The sequence below is a fragment of the Haliotis cracherodii genome, unplaced genomic scaffold (genome assembly GCF_022045235.1).
Source record: "Haliotis cracherodii isolate W230 unplaced genomic scaffold, xgHalCrac1.p SCAF_16, whole genome shotgun sequence".
Lineage (NCBI taxonomy): Eukaryota > Metazoa > Mollusca > Gastropoda > Lepetellida > Haliotidae > Haliotis > Haliotis cracherodii.
Window position 1 is genome coordinate 26,018,839 of NW_027266271.1, and position 18,116 is coordinate 26,036,954.

At 40.9% G+C, this 18,116-nt stretch overlaps 2 protein-coding genes across 2 annotated transcripts in view; both read left to right on the forward strand.

The window, feature by feature from the left end:
- The window catches only part of LOC139464009 (signal transducer and activator of transcription 5A-like), a 64,050-nt gene extending 47,553 nt beyond the window's left edge, over positions 1-16,497 (forward strand). Inside the window, exons 20-22 of the mRNA XM_071245515.1 lie at positions 4,590-4,724; positions 7,896-8,041; positions 11,203-16,497. Coding sequence (XP_071101616.1) covers positions 4,590-4,724; positions 7,896-8,028 — 268 coding nt within the window. The 3' untranslated portion in view covers positions 8,029-8,041; positions 11,203-16,497. The remainder of the gene's footprint in view (positions 1-4,589; positions 4,725-7,895; positions 8,042-11,202) is intronic.
- LOC139463524 (adenosine receptor A1-like) lies at positions 183-1,247 on the forward strand. The gene has a single exon (XM_071244793.1). It carries the CDS (start codon positions 183-185, stop codon positions 1,245-1,247), a length of 1,065 nt encoding a protein of 354 aa, XP_071100894.1.
- Positions 16,498-18,116: the final 1,619 nt, after the last annotated feature.

An 18,116-nucleotide genomic window follows, 5' to 3' on the forward strand; every position in this document is an offset into this window, starting at 1 on the left:
TGCTGACAAACCATTTGCAATTGACAATTGGGGCGAAACAGGATTCAAAACCACAATCATATTTTTCTGGCATGCCCCTGGGACGCAATTCTGCGCAGTGAATTTTGACGCCTCAGACGACTGTGCCACACGTGCCCCTTGCCAGAACTGGAACATTAATTAACATTTGTACCCCTGTCAAGATGTCGTGGAAGGCTTTTCATGGGTCTGATTCAAAATATACGCAAGGAATGGTGGACACTCTGAAGACCCTCAGAAATGTTTCCGTATTTGAAGATGCTGGAAATTGTCTGTCGGAGAGGAACAGTACTTCTTCAATGGAGGAGTTCACGATGACAAAGGTGCCGTTCATTCTGTATCTGACCCTCCTGGCTCTTGGCATCATTACTGGAAACACAGTGGTCATCGTGGCTGTCAGGAAGTTTCACTTCCTGCAACAATTCCGGTATATCCTGTTGGTTTCTTTGTCCGTTGCCGACCTGCTTCAAGGAACAGTGACAGTTCCACTGTACATTACATGGTCAGTAGTGCCGAGCTTGTTTCAGAACGAAACATTGTGTCATGTGACTTTACTGAGTTGTCTGATGGTTGTCACAGCTTCCATCTTGAACTTGACTGTCGTCACAGTCAATCACTATTTGGCGATCTGCTATCCCTTGTGGCACCATCGGATTATTTCCCTGAAACCACACATACTACCTTTGGTTATAGCTTTGGTGTGGATGATCAGTATTCTCACAACAGGGTTGTCCTATTTTGCGATGAACACAGAGTTTGAGGATTGTATTTATTACAAAGTTTTCGACAAGACATTTCTGCTTGTGTCAGTGATAGCGGGAGCTTTAGTCCCATTTGCTTGCTTGGCGTATTCCCATCTGAGAATTTTTCTGATATCGAGAGATTTGGACATGAAGTTTCGAGAACAGACCTTGAGAATCCAGGGTCAGACCTTCTTGTCACCCCGTAACCAATGTCGACGAGGTTCCAGGCATCTGCTGCAGACAACCAAAACTATCATCATTGTAGTCACCTGCTTTCTATTTGCTTGGCTTCCGTTCTCAGCTCTGATTCTTGTCTTTACCTTTTGCGAGTCCTGTGAACCAGGCCATGCAATGGATGTGGTGCTTTACCTGGCTTTTACAAACTCAGTATTGAACCCTATAATCTACGCCCTGTGTCATAGCAGTTTTAAGACTGCTTATCTAAAACTGTTTAGGTGCAGATTGACTCCACCATCAAATAGATGAAGACGATGAAATGTAGGATGTTCTTGCTGTGAATGTACTTCCAGTAATTTTCTCTATCGTGAAAAATTGAATAATACTTTCTTGATATCCCATATGGTTAATTATGTCGATGGATCTCAATTTATGTAAGTATTGAATCTACAGAGTGAAGGACAGTTAAAATCTTGCAATAAGTAAGGCTCGAAACAGTCATCCAGTAGTCAATGCCCTTATACAAGTTCACAAAATTCAGATACATTCAGTGCAAGGGTCATGGAGCTGTTTTATCGTTGGACTTAACAGCCTTTTGTTCAAGAACTGTTGAACGTTTTTGTTCACTGACTTAAGGAATATTTAGTTCATGGAATTCAGGAGCAATAGTTCAAAGATGTCATGAACTGTCAGTTTGCAATGTGGAAGAAAGCCATTATGGATTGCTCAAACGCACATCTCCATAACACACAGAAGCAATGGTAGGATAAAGTATTGCTGGATGTTGTTTAGCTTTACATGTGTTTTGTACAGCATTTCTATAGAAAAATACTTTTCTCATGGTTTGCCAACATAGTGCAGATACTAGAGACGATATCATGCCTGTTCTATTGTACATTGTGTATCGTGAAGAGGACATCTCACCTGGGTGTCTTTTGATACCAAAACAATACCAAATCAATGCTCGTCAATAGAAGTTTGAAACACCGAGGCTTCTTGATTCTCTATTCATGTTAAACGAGGAGTATGTATAACAGAATAAGGTATGTCATCTTTTCTAGTACCCGGTATATGTATTTTGAGTCAATAAATGTTTTAAACTCTGAGGCTTGCCAAGGAATTTTAAACCTATATTGGGAAGTGTTGATATATTTAACATACAAAAGACAAGCGTGAGATTCTATTTATCATCCAAAAATCATTCTTCTAACCTTTGGTCTGCAAAGGTTTGTGATGCAATTTCATTGTAGTGATCACTTGATCTGTCTGGTGGGGAACTGGTGCCTTTTGATGATTTGGGATATTTTTTTAATTTTTGTTTGTTTTGTTTTCAAGACTTTTCATGATGAAAACAAGTTGTTTTCTGTTTGTGGAACAGAACTCCAAAACTGTTGACTATTTCTGGATGAAACTTGCTAAGCAGATCAGTCTAGTGGGGAACTGGTGCCTTTCGATGATTTGGATTTTTTATATGTATATGTTTTTTTTTATGTTTTGATGACGAAAAGATGGACTTTACTGAAAATGAGGGTAGTGCTTGTTTCCCAAGCAGAACTCCAATACAGTGAATATCTTGTGGTGAACTGGAGCCTTTTGATAGTTTGGGATTTTGAAAAATACTGAACAGGGTTATGTTTTTCTTTACTGAACTGAAGGTATCCAATAGCAATGAACCTAAAGTAGGGTGTAAGTAGCGAAACTCTGTTTCCGAGTTGCACCAGAACGAGGGATATGTCATCTCCTGATGACTTGTGTTTCTTGATGAGAATCCTCAACCTTTACCCAGAGCTCAAATTGAGCATTCTCGCTGGTAAGTCTGATATACAACTGATTCAGTAGAGAATAGTTACACAGTGTAGTACTTGCCTCAGGTCCATTGACCACAATTAATTGGTTCAGTAGTTGGTTTGGGCTGCAATCTTAGTGCTTTTAGCCAACATACAGTGGCCACAAAGTGGTTCAAATCTTTGCCATTTCCATGTACAGACGTGCATGCATAACATCCGTAATCACAAATGTAAGTAAACATAGATATGTCTACATCTGACGAGTTTGTTTATTGGTTGATACAAAGGATCACAAACTGCTCTGCTGTTTTTGATTTGGCAAGAATCACCTTATAGACTTGGTTCAGTACATGTTATTCTTCCCTACTGGTCTGCCATACCAAGGGCCAATGAAAGCTATGTTTAGTAGGGCTGTGATGAGTAACTCGGGTACTCGGGTCGGGTGGGTCCTGAGTAGGACCCGGGTACCCACAGAACTACCCGGACCAGGGGTTAGTCTCGTGATTATATTGTTTAATGGCAAAAATTATCTAGAACTCTACGGTTACACTATAAGTGACAAATGTTCACATTTCTTTCCGACTATGCACATATTCCTTCTGACTTTTTATGTTGGAAATAAGATAAAACTTCAATCAACTTCAGTGTATGCATGACCAGATAATTTTAAACCTGTATCTAAATACATTTTGACAGGAGTACGGTCAATCGTTTCCCAATCAGACATTTTGTACCTATCTCTTGAGACCTACAGCGGGTACCCGGGTAGGGTCAGGTAATAGGGGGTGGGTACCCGGGTAGTAAATTTGGACTCGTCCCAGCCCTAATGTTTAGTGTTGTGCAATCACAACCTACACAAAATCAGCCTCTGCCTGTAAATCTGTTAAGGTAGGCAGCAACCCAGACAAACAACACAATTAGTCCCATTGAGTACATCTATGAGTTATAGTTTTAGTAATGACAGCTGGGCTCTGTTCTATTTTGATGCTGTAATTACCCTTTGGACACTCCCTTTTCTTTCTGGTTGGTTGTTAATTATTTAATGCCGCACTCAGCAATATTCCAGCTACAGTAAGCTATGGTTATAACGAACACGCTTATAACAAACTTACGGATATAACTTACTTTTTTGGTCCCGACTATTTGCTGTAGTTATGCTGTATATATACTTATAACGAACTACGGTTATAATGTTATAATGAACTAAAATAAGTAGTCCCTTTGAGTTCGTTATAACCGTACTTTAGTGTATATGACTGGATCAGACAATCCAGTGATTGGCATGAAAGTCTCAGCAGGGATTCTCTAAAAATAGCACTGCATCTCGGTCGTTTAGTCGTTCGAGGTAACGAACTATGTAGCCTGCACTGGAAAATATTAAAGTATTGTAAGTTGATTTGAAGACTTGTAACCACTTGGAAACTGTTTGTCTTCACTTAATGTTTTTAATCACTTCAGCGCAAATGCAACAGGTGATGGTTGTGGCACCCTGATGTTGATTTTGTAAAACATTCTCTGATTGGAGATATCAACACCTGGGATAGTCCTCTCATATTTTAGCGCCGAAATTTAGGCTTGAAATGGAAAGGGTGAAAACTAGAACTTGGGAAGATGTGAACCATAATAAATCACAAGTTTTAAGTACAGGACCGATCTGCATGACAGACGAGACCAGCTGCACATCATAAGGAAAAGGACAGAAAAAAAAAATCTTTATTACATTCCATTCCCAACTGTCAACCAGGATTCTTCACAGAATAATATGTAAACCAAGAAGTATATAAATGCCTTACCTAATATTGATTATCATGTGTCCATTGAATATAGTATGAAGATATAATCACTATTTCCTGTTTTGTTTCAGTCCTGTTCCTTACGGTGCTCCGATGAACTATGACAACCCGCAGACACCCCAGTTGATGTCGCCACTGTCCCCAGCCACAACCATCTATGACCGAAGTCCAGGCTCCGTCCACAGCACACAGCAGAACGTTGAGGAGTAAGTTCAGCTACATGTTCTACTAAATTTGTGTAGCTCCACAGTGACAGCTTGAAAGTCAGCTCCGTGGTCATAGCTCCAGAGTGACAGCTTGATAGTCAGCTCCGTGGTCATAGCTCCACAGTGACAGCTTGATAGTCAGCTCCGTGGTCATAGCTCCAGAGTGACAGCTTGATAGTCAGCTCCGTGGTCATAGCTCCAGAGTGACAGCTTGATAATCAGCTCCGTGGTCGTAGCTCCACAGTGACAGCTTGATAGTCAGCTCTGTGGTCATAGCTCCGTGGTCATAGCTCCAGAGTGACAGCTTGATAGTCAGCTCCGTGGTCATAGCTCCACAGTGACAGCTTGATAGTCAGCTCCGTGGTCATAGCTCCAGAGTGACAGCTTGATAGTCAGCTCCATGGTCATAGCTCCAGAGTGACAGCTTGATAGTCAGCTCCGTGGTCATAGCTCCAGAGTGACAGCTTGATAGTCAGCTCCGTGGTCATAGCTCCACAGTGACAGCTTGATAATAAGCTCCGTGCTCATAGCTCCAGAGTGACAGCTTGATAGTCAGCTCTGTGGTCATAGCTCCAGAGTGACAGCTTGATAGTCAGCTCCGTGGTCATAGCTCCACATTGACATCTTGATAATCAGCTCCGTGTTCGTAGCTCCAGAGTGACAGCTTGATAATCAGCTCCGTGGTCATAGCTCCAGAGTAACAGCTTGATAATCAGCTCCGTGGTCATAGCTCCAGAGTGACAGCTTGATAATCAGCTCCGTGGTCATAGCTCCACAGTGACAGCTTGATAGTCAGCTCCGTGGTCATAGCTCCACAGTGACAGCTTGATAATCAGCTCCGTGGTCATAGCTCCACAGTGACAGCTTGATAGTCAGCTCCGTGGTCATAGCTCCAGAGTGACAGCTTGATAGTCAGCTCCGTGGTCATAGCTCCAGAGTGACAGCTTGATAGTCAGCTCCGTGGTCATAGCTCCACAGTGACAGCTTGATAGTCAGCTCCGTGGTCATAGCTCCAGAGTGACAGCTTGATAATCAGCTCCGTGTTCGTAGCTCCAGAGTGACAGCTTGATAATCAGCTCCGTGGTCATAGCTCCAGAGTGACAGCTTGATAATCAGCTCCGTGGTCATAGCTCCAGAGTGACAGCTTGATAGTCAGCTCCGTGGTTATAGCTCCAGAGTGACAGCTTGAAAGTCAACTCCATGATCATAGCTCCACAGTGACAGCTTGATAGTCAGCTCCGTGGTCATAGCTCCACAGTGACAGCTTGATAGTCAGCTCCGTGGTCATAGCTCCACAGTGACAGCTTGATAGTCAGCTCCGTGGTCATAGTGACAGCTTGATAGTCAGCTCCCAGGTCATAGCTCCACAGTGACAGCTTGATAGTTAGCTCCGTGGTCGTAGCTCCAGAGTGACAGCTTGATAGTCAGCTCCGTGGTCATAGCTCCACAGTGACAGCTTGATAGTCAGCTCCGTGGTCATAGCTCCAGAGTGACAGCTTGATAATCGGCTCCGTGGTCATAGCTCCACAGTGACAGCTTGATAGTCAGCTCCGTGGTCATAGTGACAGCTTGATAGTCAGCTCCCAGGTCATAGCTCCACAGTGACAGCTTGATAGTTAGCTCCGTGGTCGTAGCTCCAGAGTGACAGCTTGATAGTCAGCTCCGTGGTCATAGCTCCAGAGTGACAGCTTGATAGTCAGCTCCGTGGTCATAGCTCCACAGTGACAGCTTGATAGTCAGCTCCGTGGTCATAGCTCCAGAGTGACAGCTTGATAATCAGCTCCGTGTTCGTAGCTCCAGAGTGACAGCTTGATAATCAGCTCCGTGGTCATAGCTCCAGAGTGACAGCTTGATAATCAGCTCCGTGGTCATAGCTCCAGAGTGACAGCTTGATAGTCAGCTCCGTGGTTATAGCTCCAGAGTGACAGCTTGAAAGTCAACTCCATGATCATAGCTCCACAGTGACAGCTTGATAGTCAGCTCCGTGGTCATAGCTCCACAGTGACAGCTTGATAGTCAGCTCCGTGGTCATAGCTCCACAGTGACAGCTTGATAGTCAGCTCCGTGGTCATAGTGACAGCTTGATAGTCAGCTCCCAGGTCATAGCTCCACAGTGACAGCTTGATAGTTAGCTCCGTGGTCGTAGCTCCAGAGTGACAGCTTGATAGTCAGCTCCGTGGTCATAGCTCCACAGTGACAGCTTGATAGTCAGCTCCGTGGTCATAGCTCCAGAGTGACAGCTTGATAATCGGCTCCGTGGTCATAGCTCCACAGTGACAGCTTGATAGTCAGCTCCGTGGTCATAGTGACAGCTTGATAGTCAGCTCCCAGGTCATAGCTCCACAGTGACAGCTTGATAGTTAGCTCCGTGGTCGTAGCTCCAGAGTGACAGCTTGATAGTCAGCTCCGTGGTCATAGCTCCACAGTGACAGCTTGATAGTCAGCTCCGTGGTCATAGCTCCAGAGTGACAGCTTGATAATCAGCTCCGTGGTCATAGCTCCACAGTGACAGCTTGATAGTCAGCTCTGTGGTCATAGCTCCAGAGTGACAGCTTGATAGTCAGCTCCGTGGTCATAGCTCCAGAGTGACAGCTTGATAATCAGCTCTGTGGTCATAGCTCCACAATGACAGCTTGATAGTCAGCTCTGTGGTCATAGTTCCACAGTGACAGCTTGATAGTCAGCTCCGTGGTCATAGCTCCAGAGTGACAGCTTGATAATATGCTCCGTGGTCATAGCTCCAGAGTGACAGCTTGATAGTCAGCTCCGTGGTCGTAGGTCCACAGTGACAGCTTGATAGTAAACTCTGTGGCTTTTCATAGCTCCACAGTGACAGCTTGATAGTCAGCTCTGTGGCTTTTCATAGCTCCATAGGCATATCATAGCTCCATAGGCTTATCATAGCTCCATAGGCTTATCATAGCTCCATAGGCTTATCATAGCTCCATAGGCTTATCATAGCTCCATAGGCTTATCATAGCTCCATGGTCATTTAATGGCTCCATAGTCTTACAGGTCTCCAGTCCTGTACTTTGCTGTAGTAGTGGGAAAATGTATGTATTAGCAATGTATCCAGACCGTAGCTGACCACTGATTTTCTATTGCAGTGTTTACACCTTGATGAGAAGTTCCTCTATTTCAGACAAGTCAATTTTGTCCTTTGTTCTGTAGAATGACGACAGACGCCAATCAGATACAGTTGGATGACTTCCTCATGGGGGACATGGACTACAACTACCCCGATGACTTCGGCCAGATCAACGTGAACGAGCTTCTGACCAATAGCAACCTTGCAGCTACATGAACCCCCATTGCAGGTGAGGAGCCATCGCCTATGGTCAACTAACTTGCCCCGGGGAGGTAGTTGGGGGCAGAATTGACAGGTCCCCTGCGCCCCATGCCTATGTGAGTCTGGATGTCTGACCCAAAGTACCTATATGGTGGTGGCAGGGAACATATTTGTCCTGTACCTGGTACATGTCACTGGGTTTGTGAATGAATGAATAAATAAATAAATAAATTAATTAATTAATTAATTAATTAATTAATTAATTAATTAATTAATTCACAAAGAGGTAGAGATGAGCATTTGGCAGTCCTTGTTACATATCGGTGTGCCTGATGTTAATAAGTAGAGGTTATTAAGCAAGTGTGTTTGGGGATGGTAAATATCCTGTATTAGGAATAAGCATTGTATTTAGCAAGCCTTGGCGAGATAAATTCATAGGGTTTATTCCTAACACAGGATATTTACCATCCCCAAACACACAAGCGTGATAACCTCTTTATCATATAATGTCCTTCTTCAATTCTATGCTCGAAAATCCCTTTCCATCTCTCACAAACATTACCTAAACATTACAAGTTTTCCTGGAATGTGCGCATTAATATATATTACGTCAGAAGGTATGTGATGTGTCAGTCGGTAGCCAATATAGTTCCAACAGAAACCTGTTTCTTATATAGTGGGGTAACTACATATATGCAAACAACCATTGCCTACACAAATTGCTCTTCCTTGCCTTTCGCGGCAATCCATCAGTCTGTCCGTTAGAGTAACAGCCCTTTATAAAAGGAAAGCTACTCTAACCCTAGTCTATGAAACGTCATGGCCACAGTTAGATGTTGTTGACAGTCCGTCTGTCCTGTCATAAAGTTAAGAAGTGTAGTCAGATGTACACACAGCGACAAAACGAAACAAGGTAACAGTTCGAACATATTTCGGCCAAATCCAACAGTTTTAATTTGTGAAAAAGGTTCCAAGCCACAGATATGGCTACTTATCCCGCTTGGCTAGGCCTCGTGCTCTTGCAATATTGTTTCCAAATTTATATCTCCAAAGATGCCAAAACTTGTAAAATGCCTTATCTACGTCACAGATGGACACTGCATGATTTTCAGTGTACAGTATTAGTCTGTTCTTTTGATGATGATAGCAATTATCCCAGTTGTTTCTCCAGATTCCCGCTGGTTAATTCTGACTCGATTTGCCAAATGACAAGGGTGACACCATGTTTGTTTATAGATACTGAAAGTACCCCTCTCTACAAGCTCTACTTGACCTTTGATATTTGCATCTCTATCCGCATAAGACCCCAACAGATATAGTTTTTATCCGTTGGCTTTATCCTGCCGAGAAACCCACCCATTATAGGATAAACCTCAATATCCCATGTTTGTTAGACGATCAGACTAAGTTAGTGCTTGAGTGATATTGTGTTTGACCAAGAAACAATCATTTTTAACTAGGTGTATTTATCAAGTGATAGACAGTGTGTGACCTTGTGCCCAAAATGTGGTTGCTTATGATGCTATGGTTTATCTGGTCCAGACTTGATCGTTTACGGGGGCACGGGTGGCCCAGTCGTCTAAGGCGCCGCAATTCGCTGTGCAGAGTTGCGTCCCTTGGGCACGCCAGAAACCTATGATTGTGGGTTCGAATCCCGGTTCGCCCCGATTATGTTTCTAGGTTTGTCAGCACCATACCCGTGCTCGTCCGTTTCACCGAAGTGGTAAACGTCTGAGACCTGCATCACTTTGGGCTTTCCTCCCACATTAAGCTGACACGCCGTATAACTGGACTACTGTTAAGAGCGGCGTTAAACCCAACTGACTCACTCACTCACTTGATCGTTTACATACTGTCATGATGTAGCTGGAGCACTGTAACCTGTGTCAGAACATTCATCCAGTCAGTGGTGGTAGGGCTAGACTTCACTTGCATATTCTAGCATTAAAATATGTTTTCTGTTTGTAAGTTATCTATAAAATTACTGTTTCGCCATGTCGTAATTGTGGAGTATTGGTGCCCAGCGGTATGAGTTGAATCCCTTAGTGTTGCCAGTGTAGCAGCCATAAAATATCCGAGTCCCGTGATGGGATTCGAACCATGGACCTTCTGATCAGAGGTCGGACACCTTGTCCACATGACCAAAGAGGTTAACCCCGTCAGCAAGCTGACAAGGTAAGGATGTCATCTGTGGGATGACTCCACGCCCTGCGACACCAGAATCTTCTCATCATGGGGTCAAATCCAGATTCGCCCCATACTGATCCTGGGTTTGTGAGCTCCATACCTTGTTAGTAGCATGGGAGTCGATGTCCCAGACATTGTGCACTCCCAGCAGCACTCTTCATGGTCCTCCAACACTAATGTGACTATGTTGGGATAAAATTGAAATACTGTATCTTCATGTGACATTAACAATCTGTAGTGTCAGTGAAAAGTGTTTCATCATCCAAAACTGGCTCCCACAGGAGATATCGCTTGGATGAGATCAAGCGATATCTACACTGTAGATATGACTGCAATGAAATTACATCACAATGCTTTGCAGAACATTGTGACGTCATTGGTTACCATGACATCACAATCAAATGACATCACTAATGGCTCTGCTACTGAAGCTGTTAGCAGTACTTTTTACACTGAAGACACTGCTAATTACTGTCTACAAATTGAACAAGTTGGAAGAATGATGTTGGATGATAGATAAAATCTCACCCTCGTGTCTTTTGACATCAAATATATCAACACTCGTTGATAAAAGTTGCAAAAATCCTTGACAAGCCTTGGAATTTTTCCACTTTTATCAACTCGTGTTGATATATTTGATATCAAAAGACACTCGGGTGAGATTCTCTATTGCTTGATAAAGGCAACAAGTATCTGTACCTAAGTTGTATTGAAAAAGAAAATAGGGTTGAGATATTTAGGTCCTCTTACCCCCATCTTGCTCATTTTTGTTTTGTATGTGTATGTTCCTATATATCCTGCATCTATGTAAGGTGTGTTATTGTGATTTGACACCTCTGAGTACTTTGGTTCTGAGCAGCGGTTGAGGGGGACAGTGCACCCAGGTGTAAAAGACACCAGCAGAATACACAATATGGATTTGAGAAAGAATTGAGAAAAGTTAAGTTTTGTGATATTCCAGTTTTTCTAGATCTGCATTGAAATATTTTCCATCCCTTACAGGTGACTGTGGTAAACAAGCCAGGTGGTACCAAGAAGGCAACAGCTTGTCACAGAGTTATCTCCTCTAACGCAGCTTTCCACCTCAAGCTTTGATTCAACACTTTACCCAATCACACGTCAGTATCCAGGGAACTTATCTTGTTTCCTATTGGACAATGCCTCTTGTTCTCCAGCTGATACTAACATTTAATTCAAGTGGACATATATCTTCCTACCTGCATTTGGACAGAACACAGACACCGGCTAGTTTGGTCTCCGTTGTACATAGGAATCTGATCTTGTAATGATAGGGTGAGTTGGGCGACATGATAGTTTTTAGCACTGTCTGTTTAATCAGAGAACATATACCAATTTATATGGTCTCTGGTTCAATGCACATTGTATAATATTCAATGATGAAGTGAATTTGTGTTATGCCATAGTCACAATATTTCAGTAGTAAATGTCTTCCGATTTGTGAAAAAGAATTTTCTATTTCTATCTAGAAACAACAGTTGTTGAGCTCCTTTTAGTGTAAAAAATATGATTGAAAATTCCATCTCAAGCTCTTCAAAAGACAATATTTATATGAAACAAAGCCAATATTACATATTGTCCTAAAATATCATCAATGATGGCTTCGGATGTGGCATAATCATTTTTCAAACACGTTCGTCATTTGTGTTTTGTGCCATCGCTGTCCAGCTGGTTAATGTTTTCGCCAGGTAGATGTGTACATAGGCACTGGCTAGGTCATCTAATGATGTAGCTTGCATATCAATGTAAATAGGTGCTAGGTCTTCAGCTTGATAGAAGGGGACGCCTAGTTCACAATGTCAAAACTTGGCTTAAAGCTGAAGGTTGGTTATGTGATAAAACTGTTTTGTATGGAGACTATGTTTCATATAGACTTGTAAAATAAATGTTTGTTTTGTTATGCCAATTTCACAAGCAGTTGTTATGAGAATGTTTACTCAAAGAATAGGAACATTCTCTGGATTGTCCAGAATTCATATGCTTTGGAGTTTGAAAACGTGTAGTTTCAGTAAACAAAAGTCTACAATATATTTCATCATGCTTATTTGACATTTAAAAACAATATTTTCATCCAGATATGTACATAGATTCACACACACACACACACACACACACACGTTTTCATTTGGATTGTTTTCGCTTGCTTGAGATTGGAAGGCAGGCAGAGTGCTCTCCCTTGTTACAGTGTAATGTGTTGTCATAATTATTTTGTTTGTTCGTTTTGTTGATATTTGCTGCATGCAGTAAAAAGAATCTTACATATTACAATTTGTTACCATTATTTTCAGTTATTATTCTTTTATGTGTTTTGCATATCAACATTGTCAGACTGTTACTAGGCAACAGTTATTTTTCATTCCAAGGTTTACAGATCTTATCACAAAAGTGAAAAAGTTAAATAATTCATTAATTTTAACTACTCCACATTTGTTGGTCTGTGAAAAATATGTCTGTAGCTATAAGTGTGTTTTATTCAGATGTGCATAATTATTGAATGCATTGTGATGTGTCCATATCATTCCTGTCAAACAATCATTATCTGTGGACATTATATGGAGCCATTAAAGGGGCACTGATCTAACGCAATTCCCCGGGACTGGTTGTTGCCTTTGTTATTGTTTTTTCCCAGTGAGTACCCGGATGTATAGCAGAAATCTAGACTAGTTCGCGACCTCTGCTGCGCAATTCGTAAGCGCATCAGTCACTTTTATAGGTAGTAATAAGGGCGTATGGTCACATTGATCAACAAAATGAAATACAGTTTTCGAGATAATAAGGAAATGTAGGTATCTTTGTGGGTAGCATCGGTAATGTTGATGAAGTTTTGAGAAGTCACTTGCTTGGTAATTTTGCGATTTTCGTTTACACTATTTTGACTTGCAACACAAAGTAAATATTTCACCTGAGCATTGCTTTTTTTATAGTGTGTATATTTTTTTACTGTCAAAATGTGTAACATTTTCAAATTAATTTAAAGTCTAAATATTGAGTTATTTTACAAAGTGACAAAACGTTTCCATCTGTATTATTATGATAACGAATCCCAAACATTTTGATGTTTAATGTCATCACCAAGAGACTGAAAATGTTACGTTGAAAAGTACATGTCTATGTTGTTTGGCTTCTAATCCTACATAATAATCTGTTGTGATGTTTGTAGGCCCTTTTGATCATCTTAATCAATCTGGACAGATTTTTTAGTCAAAATGACTGAAATATTTACACATTTTAAAAAATTGCCTGAGAGAATCAAATTTTACAAATTGACGGTAATATATACACGCTTACAAAGGAAAAGACCTGTGAAAACAACGTCTATCGCACATTGAAGAATTTCCCAACCAAGATGTAGAGAAACAAGACCGAATCGGTTCAAATGAAGGAAAACAAAATGCAAATACCATAATTGCAACCTACCAAATTTATGTGTATAAATTTTAGGAGCTTCCTTGTTCGAGGAATGTATCCGTGAATATCCACACAAAGGAACAATATCCCACTCGTCTGCAGCTGTACAAAGAAACTTATTTGATGTCACGTGTCTCTGTAACAATCAAATATTTTAAAAGATATATATCGTTTCTGGATATTATAACCCGTGTTCGTTTCTCAACTGATCACTTGGATTGTTTCGGGTGTTTCGCATAGGTGTCAGGTCTCAAGGGTCGGCTGAGAAAGCCCACGGGACAACTATTTTCATAACGTCCACGGTTCCTAAAAAATCCATTGAGTGATAGATTACAATGAGCAATCAATCAACGTATTATCAGTTAACCCTTTGAACAAAGTATGTTGTTTTTACATCTTCACTTCATGCCATGATATGAGTGTATTCTCTTTGTTTTAGTAAACCTAGACATGTAAACACTCACTTTTGACATATCCACTGTGCAAGATAACAGTGATTAATCAATCAACGTATTTTCTGTTAATCCTTTGATGACTAGGAACGATCTGTTGATTTACAAAAAAAAGTAAATCAACTGATCATTCACCTCTTGCTGGTCTGCCACGTGCATATTACATAACACACATTTCACCTCACTTCAAACCTGGATTTAGATTGAATAATTACCCCAGACACAATAAATGCCAAATGGGAACCTTTGTCAGGTAATCTAAGTGGTGCTACCAATAATTGTACCTGTAATAAATTCATTAACTGAGCATCAAGTGAATGACGACAAATACACAAGTGTAGGGTTATACGAGAAAACGTGGATGACAACAAGGGATTAGTAATCGTATTATCGACGCAATCCAAAATCCGGAAATGCTTTCACTGCATTGATACTTTTTTTAGTATTACACTATAACCATCTGGGGTATTTCCAAATGAGGACATCCGATGAGCTCCGCCGATCTTTTTGTCTGTTTGTTTAGGCTGAAGAAATTAATAAACATGCGCCCTTTGTCGAAATCTTTATAGATCACAGTTAACCAATCAGTGTTTATGCAAAAATTCGTAAAACAAATATTGCCTCCAGCCTCCAAGTTTATTTAGCTGTCCTTGCAGACGGTAGCCCAGTCTCTGGTCACGCTCAGTTGCGTTGCGTATCATCCGGGTACTCATGAGGAAAAAACAATAACAAAGGCAACAACCAGTCCCGGGAATTGCGTTAGATCAGTGCCCCTTTAACAGCTGTAAACTGAGAGATGATAAATGGCATGGCTCATGCATATTGTATATTCAACACTTAAAAAACAAAAACAACAACTTGTAAAACAACATTTTGGGATGGGTTTTATTAAATGGTAAGTGTTGACATATACTGATCTCGACAAACTAGTCTATTTATACATAATTGTTTAGGATTCACTATGAAAGATAAGCTAGTCAATGACATTTTCTAAGAAAACAAGATTACCAAGAATGTACATTTTTATGTAGGAGTTGAATAAAAAATTTGGTCGTACAACTAATTCTTGAGTTGGTCTCACAAGAACCTCTTTTTTTTTTCAATTGCGGGCAGACCAGGAACATTGCTGCAATACCAATAACTGAATCATTAACTGAATGCGCCCGGTCACTTTGCCTCCATCACACCCAGGTCACCAGGAGGGAAGCCATGTTGGAACGTTCACATGTATCTTATAACCCAACACCGTCTGGTGGATGGGGTTGGGGGCGGTTAGTCGGATGGATATGTCAAATTTAGACTTCTCGATTGGAATCAACTTGTATATAACTGATTCCTGTAAAGCATACAATAAGTCATTTTCAAAATTGACCGTCATGTTGGACAAACATTACGAGCTACATGGATGACAGTGAAAGGACGTCTCAAGTGCTATCTACAAAACATGCAGAGGAAACGTGGTTTCAGTGGAGGTGCAAAAAGTTACCTCCCTTGTTAGCCTGCATCCATTCACTAATGTGTCAAGCCAATTTTATCTGCCTCCTGGTTTATTTTTATGCCTTTTTAGCCAAGCAAGCTTGTGTTTTCTTCCCTCAAACACAAGCTGGTATATTAGCATGACTATCCATATCTCTACATACTCCGACATCCTCTGTATTTGCATATAATGCACCAAGGTATGTTGTGCACTTGTAGGATCACAGATAACGCTTGTTTCGATGCAAGATTTATGAATGAACACTTTGAATATTGTTATGGGATACTCTCATATTTAATTAAGCTTTGAACTGAAGGATTGTAAATTATGTGTATAAACTGCTCGTCTCAGCACGGAATTGGTCAGCACCTAGATTGTTGATGGTGTGAGACGTACACCTAGAGCTAGGTTAGAGCTGAACTGTCTAGGAGTAGCACTGCTGTGCTACTGTAACCATGGTAACCATATGGCTTGGTCAGCTTTGTGATATGTGATGATGTGACAGCCCTATTGACCTGTATCTATTAAATAAAATTATCGAAAAAAAGTGGATGTGCTTTGTTCTTTTGTAAATGAGAGTGGTTGGTTAATGCCACTTTGAAAAGTATTTCAGTTATATCAGGGCGTGGTGTGACAAAGGTCAAAGATGTTTACTGCTTTGGTGAAGCCAAGGCCATAATAAGGGCTTAAAACCGATGACCATCATATCCTGTACAAGCTAAGGGATGCAACTCTGTGAAGGGAATGTGGTGACATCGCCAGTAGGGTCAAGTGAATGAATGTTTAAAACTGCAGTCAGCAATATCAAGGCTGTCTGTTGATTATCTTTGATCAAACAAGTCTTAATCCTTACAGGGAAGCAACACTCCCAAGATTGAAATATGGACAGGCTTTTTCTTTCCGTATTCAAAATTTGCTTATTATGGTCTATAATTTTGACTGGTTCAACTTGTGTTCAGCGCTATTCTCGCTGCTCTGTGCGGATCGAAGAATCGTATATCATAACAAAGGTATACAATAAAAAAGAGCTGCAGCCAAACTGACATGTTTTTTGTTGTTGATTAATGCATGTACGACTTGAAAGGGTGAAGCTATCGGTCAACATCATATTAAGTATATCCCCCGCCCATTTTAACACGTTATGGTCCCAAACCAGGTAACTGACCCAACATTTCTCATAGCCCATGTCGAAATAGCTGAATTTATAAAATTCCTAAATAGCAAAAGGCACCAGTTCAGTATGTGCCTAGTAGACATGCAAAATTTGTAAGAAATTATTTAACGGTTTTAGCTCCGGAAACGAACAGCACCCTTATAGAACCTTGTTTCCATGGAAACGTAACAAATGAAAATTTATAAAACTCCTAAATAGCAAAAGGCACCAGTTCAGCATGAGTCTTATAGACATGCAAAGTTTTGTCGAGAAATATTTGACGGTTTCTGAGTTATGCTCCGGAAACGATTTCGGGACGCACACACACACACATGCACACGGACGGAATCTATTTCTATAATATAAAACTACACAGTATCCCTTCAGAGAATTCAGGTAGACGAACAGGTGATAAACTTGATCAATAAAAATGTGAAATTCAGATAAATTATCACTAAACATAATGATTTATCATTGTAAAATTGTATTTTCTGTTCTGCTTGGCACCGTTTTATATGCAGAAATAAAGACGACCGTGTGTATTTTCTTGTTAACTAAGCAGGAAATAGCAATCAGCTGTTTGCACATTTTCTACTAATGACCGGTGATTCTGTTAAAAATACACAATAAAAATAACTTCAAAGAATTTTGATACAATGATGGGATGAAACTGTTATTTTATCAGAAATAGAATATTCCAACATCAAGTTATTTTAGTTTCAGCTTTTACTACATATATGTAAAATAATAATAGCCAAATGCGTAGCACTTTAAACAACTGATGGCTAATGCTGGATTTGTGTTATGTGTGGAACAATTTGATCAGTCACTGTTGAAACACCAATGTACAACACACATTGGACCGCCTTCTAGGTCTAGTGGTAGAGTGTCCGCCTGGAGTTTGATCCTCGGCCGCGTCATACCCAAAGACGTTAAAAGATGGTACTTGTTGTTACCCTGTCTGGCGCTCGGCATTAAGCGGCTAAAACAAGGACTGGTTGGCTCGGAGTCAGTATACTGTGTCTGAGTGGGGTATTCATGTTAAACTGCGGCATGGTAACTCAGTGAGCTAGCACTATAAATCGGCATTAGTCTGGACTAGTACAAGCAGCCACACACGCACACATTCACGTCGCTATATAAGTGCAATAATCTTGGACGCGTCGTTAAACCCTATTTCACCTCACCTCACCAACACACATACCGGGACCCGAACTCCAAGACATCGCTTGCTTTAAGGTCTGGAGGAAATGACAAAACAGCATGATACACATCTTGTGCTAGACCTGTAAAAACTGGAGTTACTGGACAACTGGACAACTTGACAAGTTTATCTTACACAGGTTGTAGGTTCTTGTGAGACTTTCATTGTGAGTGATGCAATACATACAATTAAACAACAAACTAA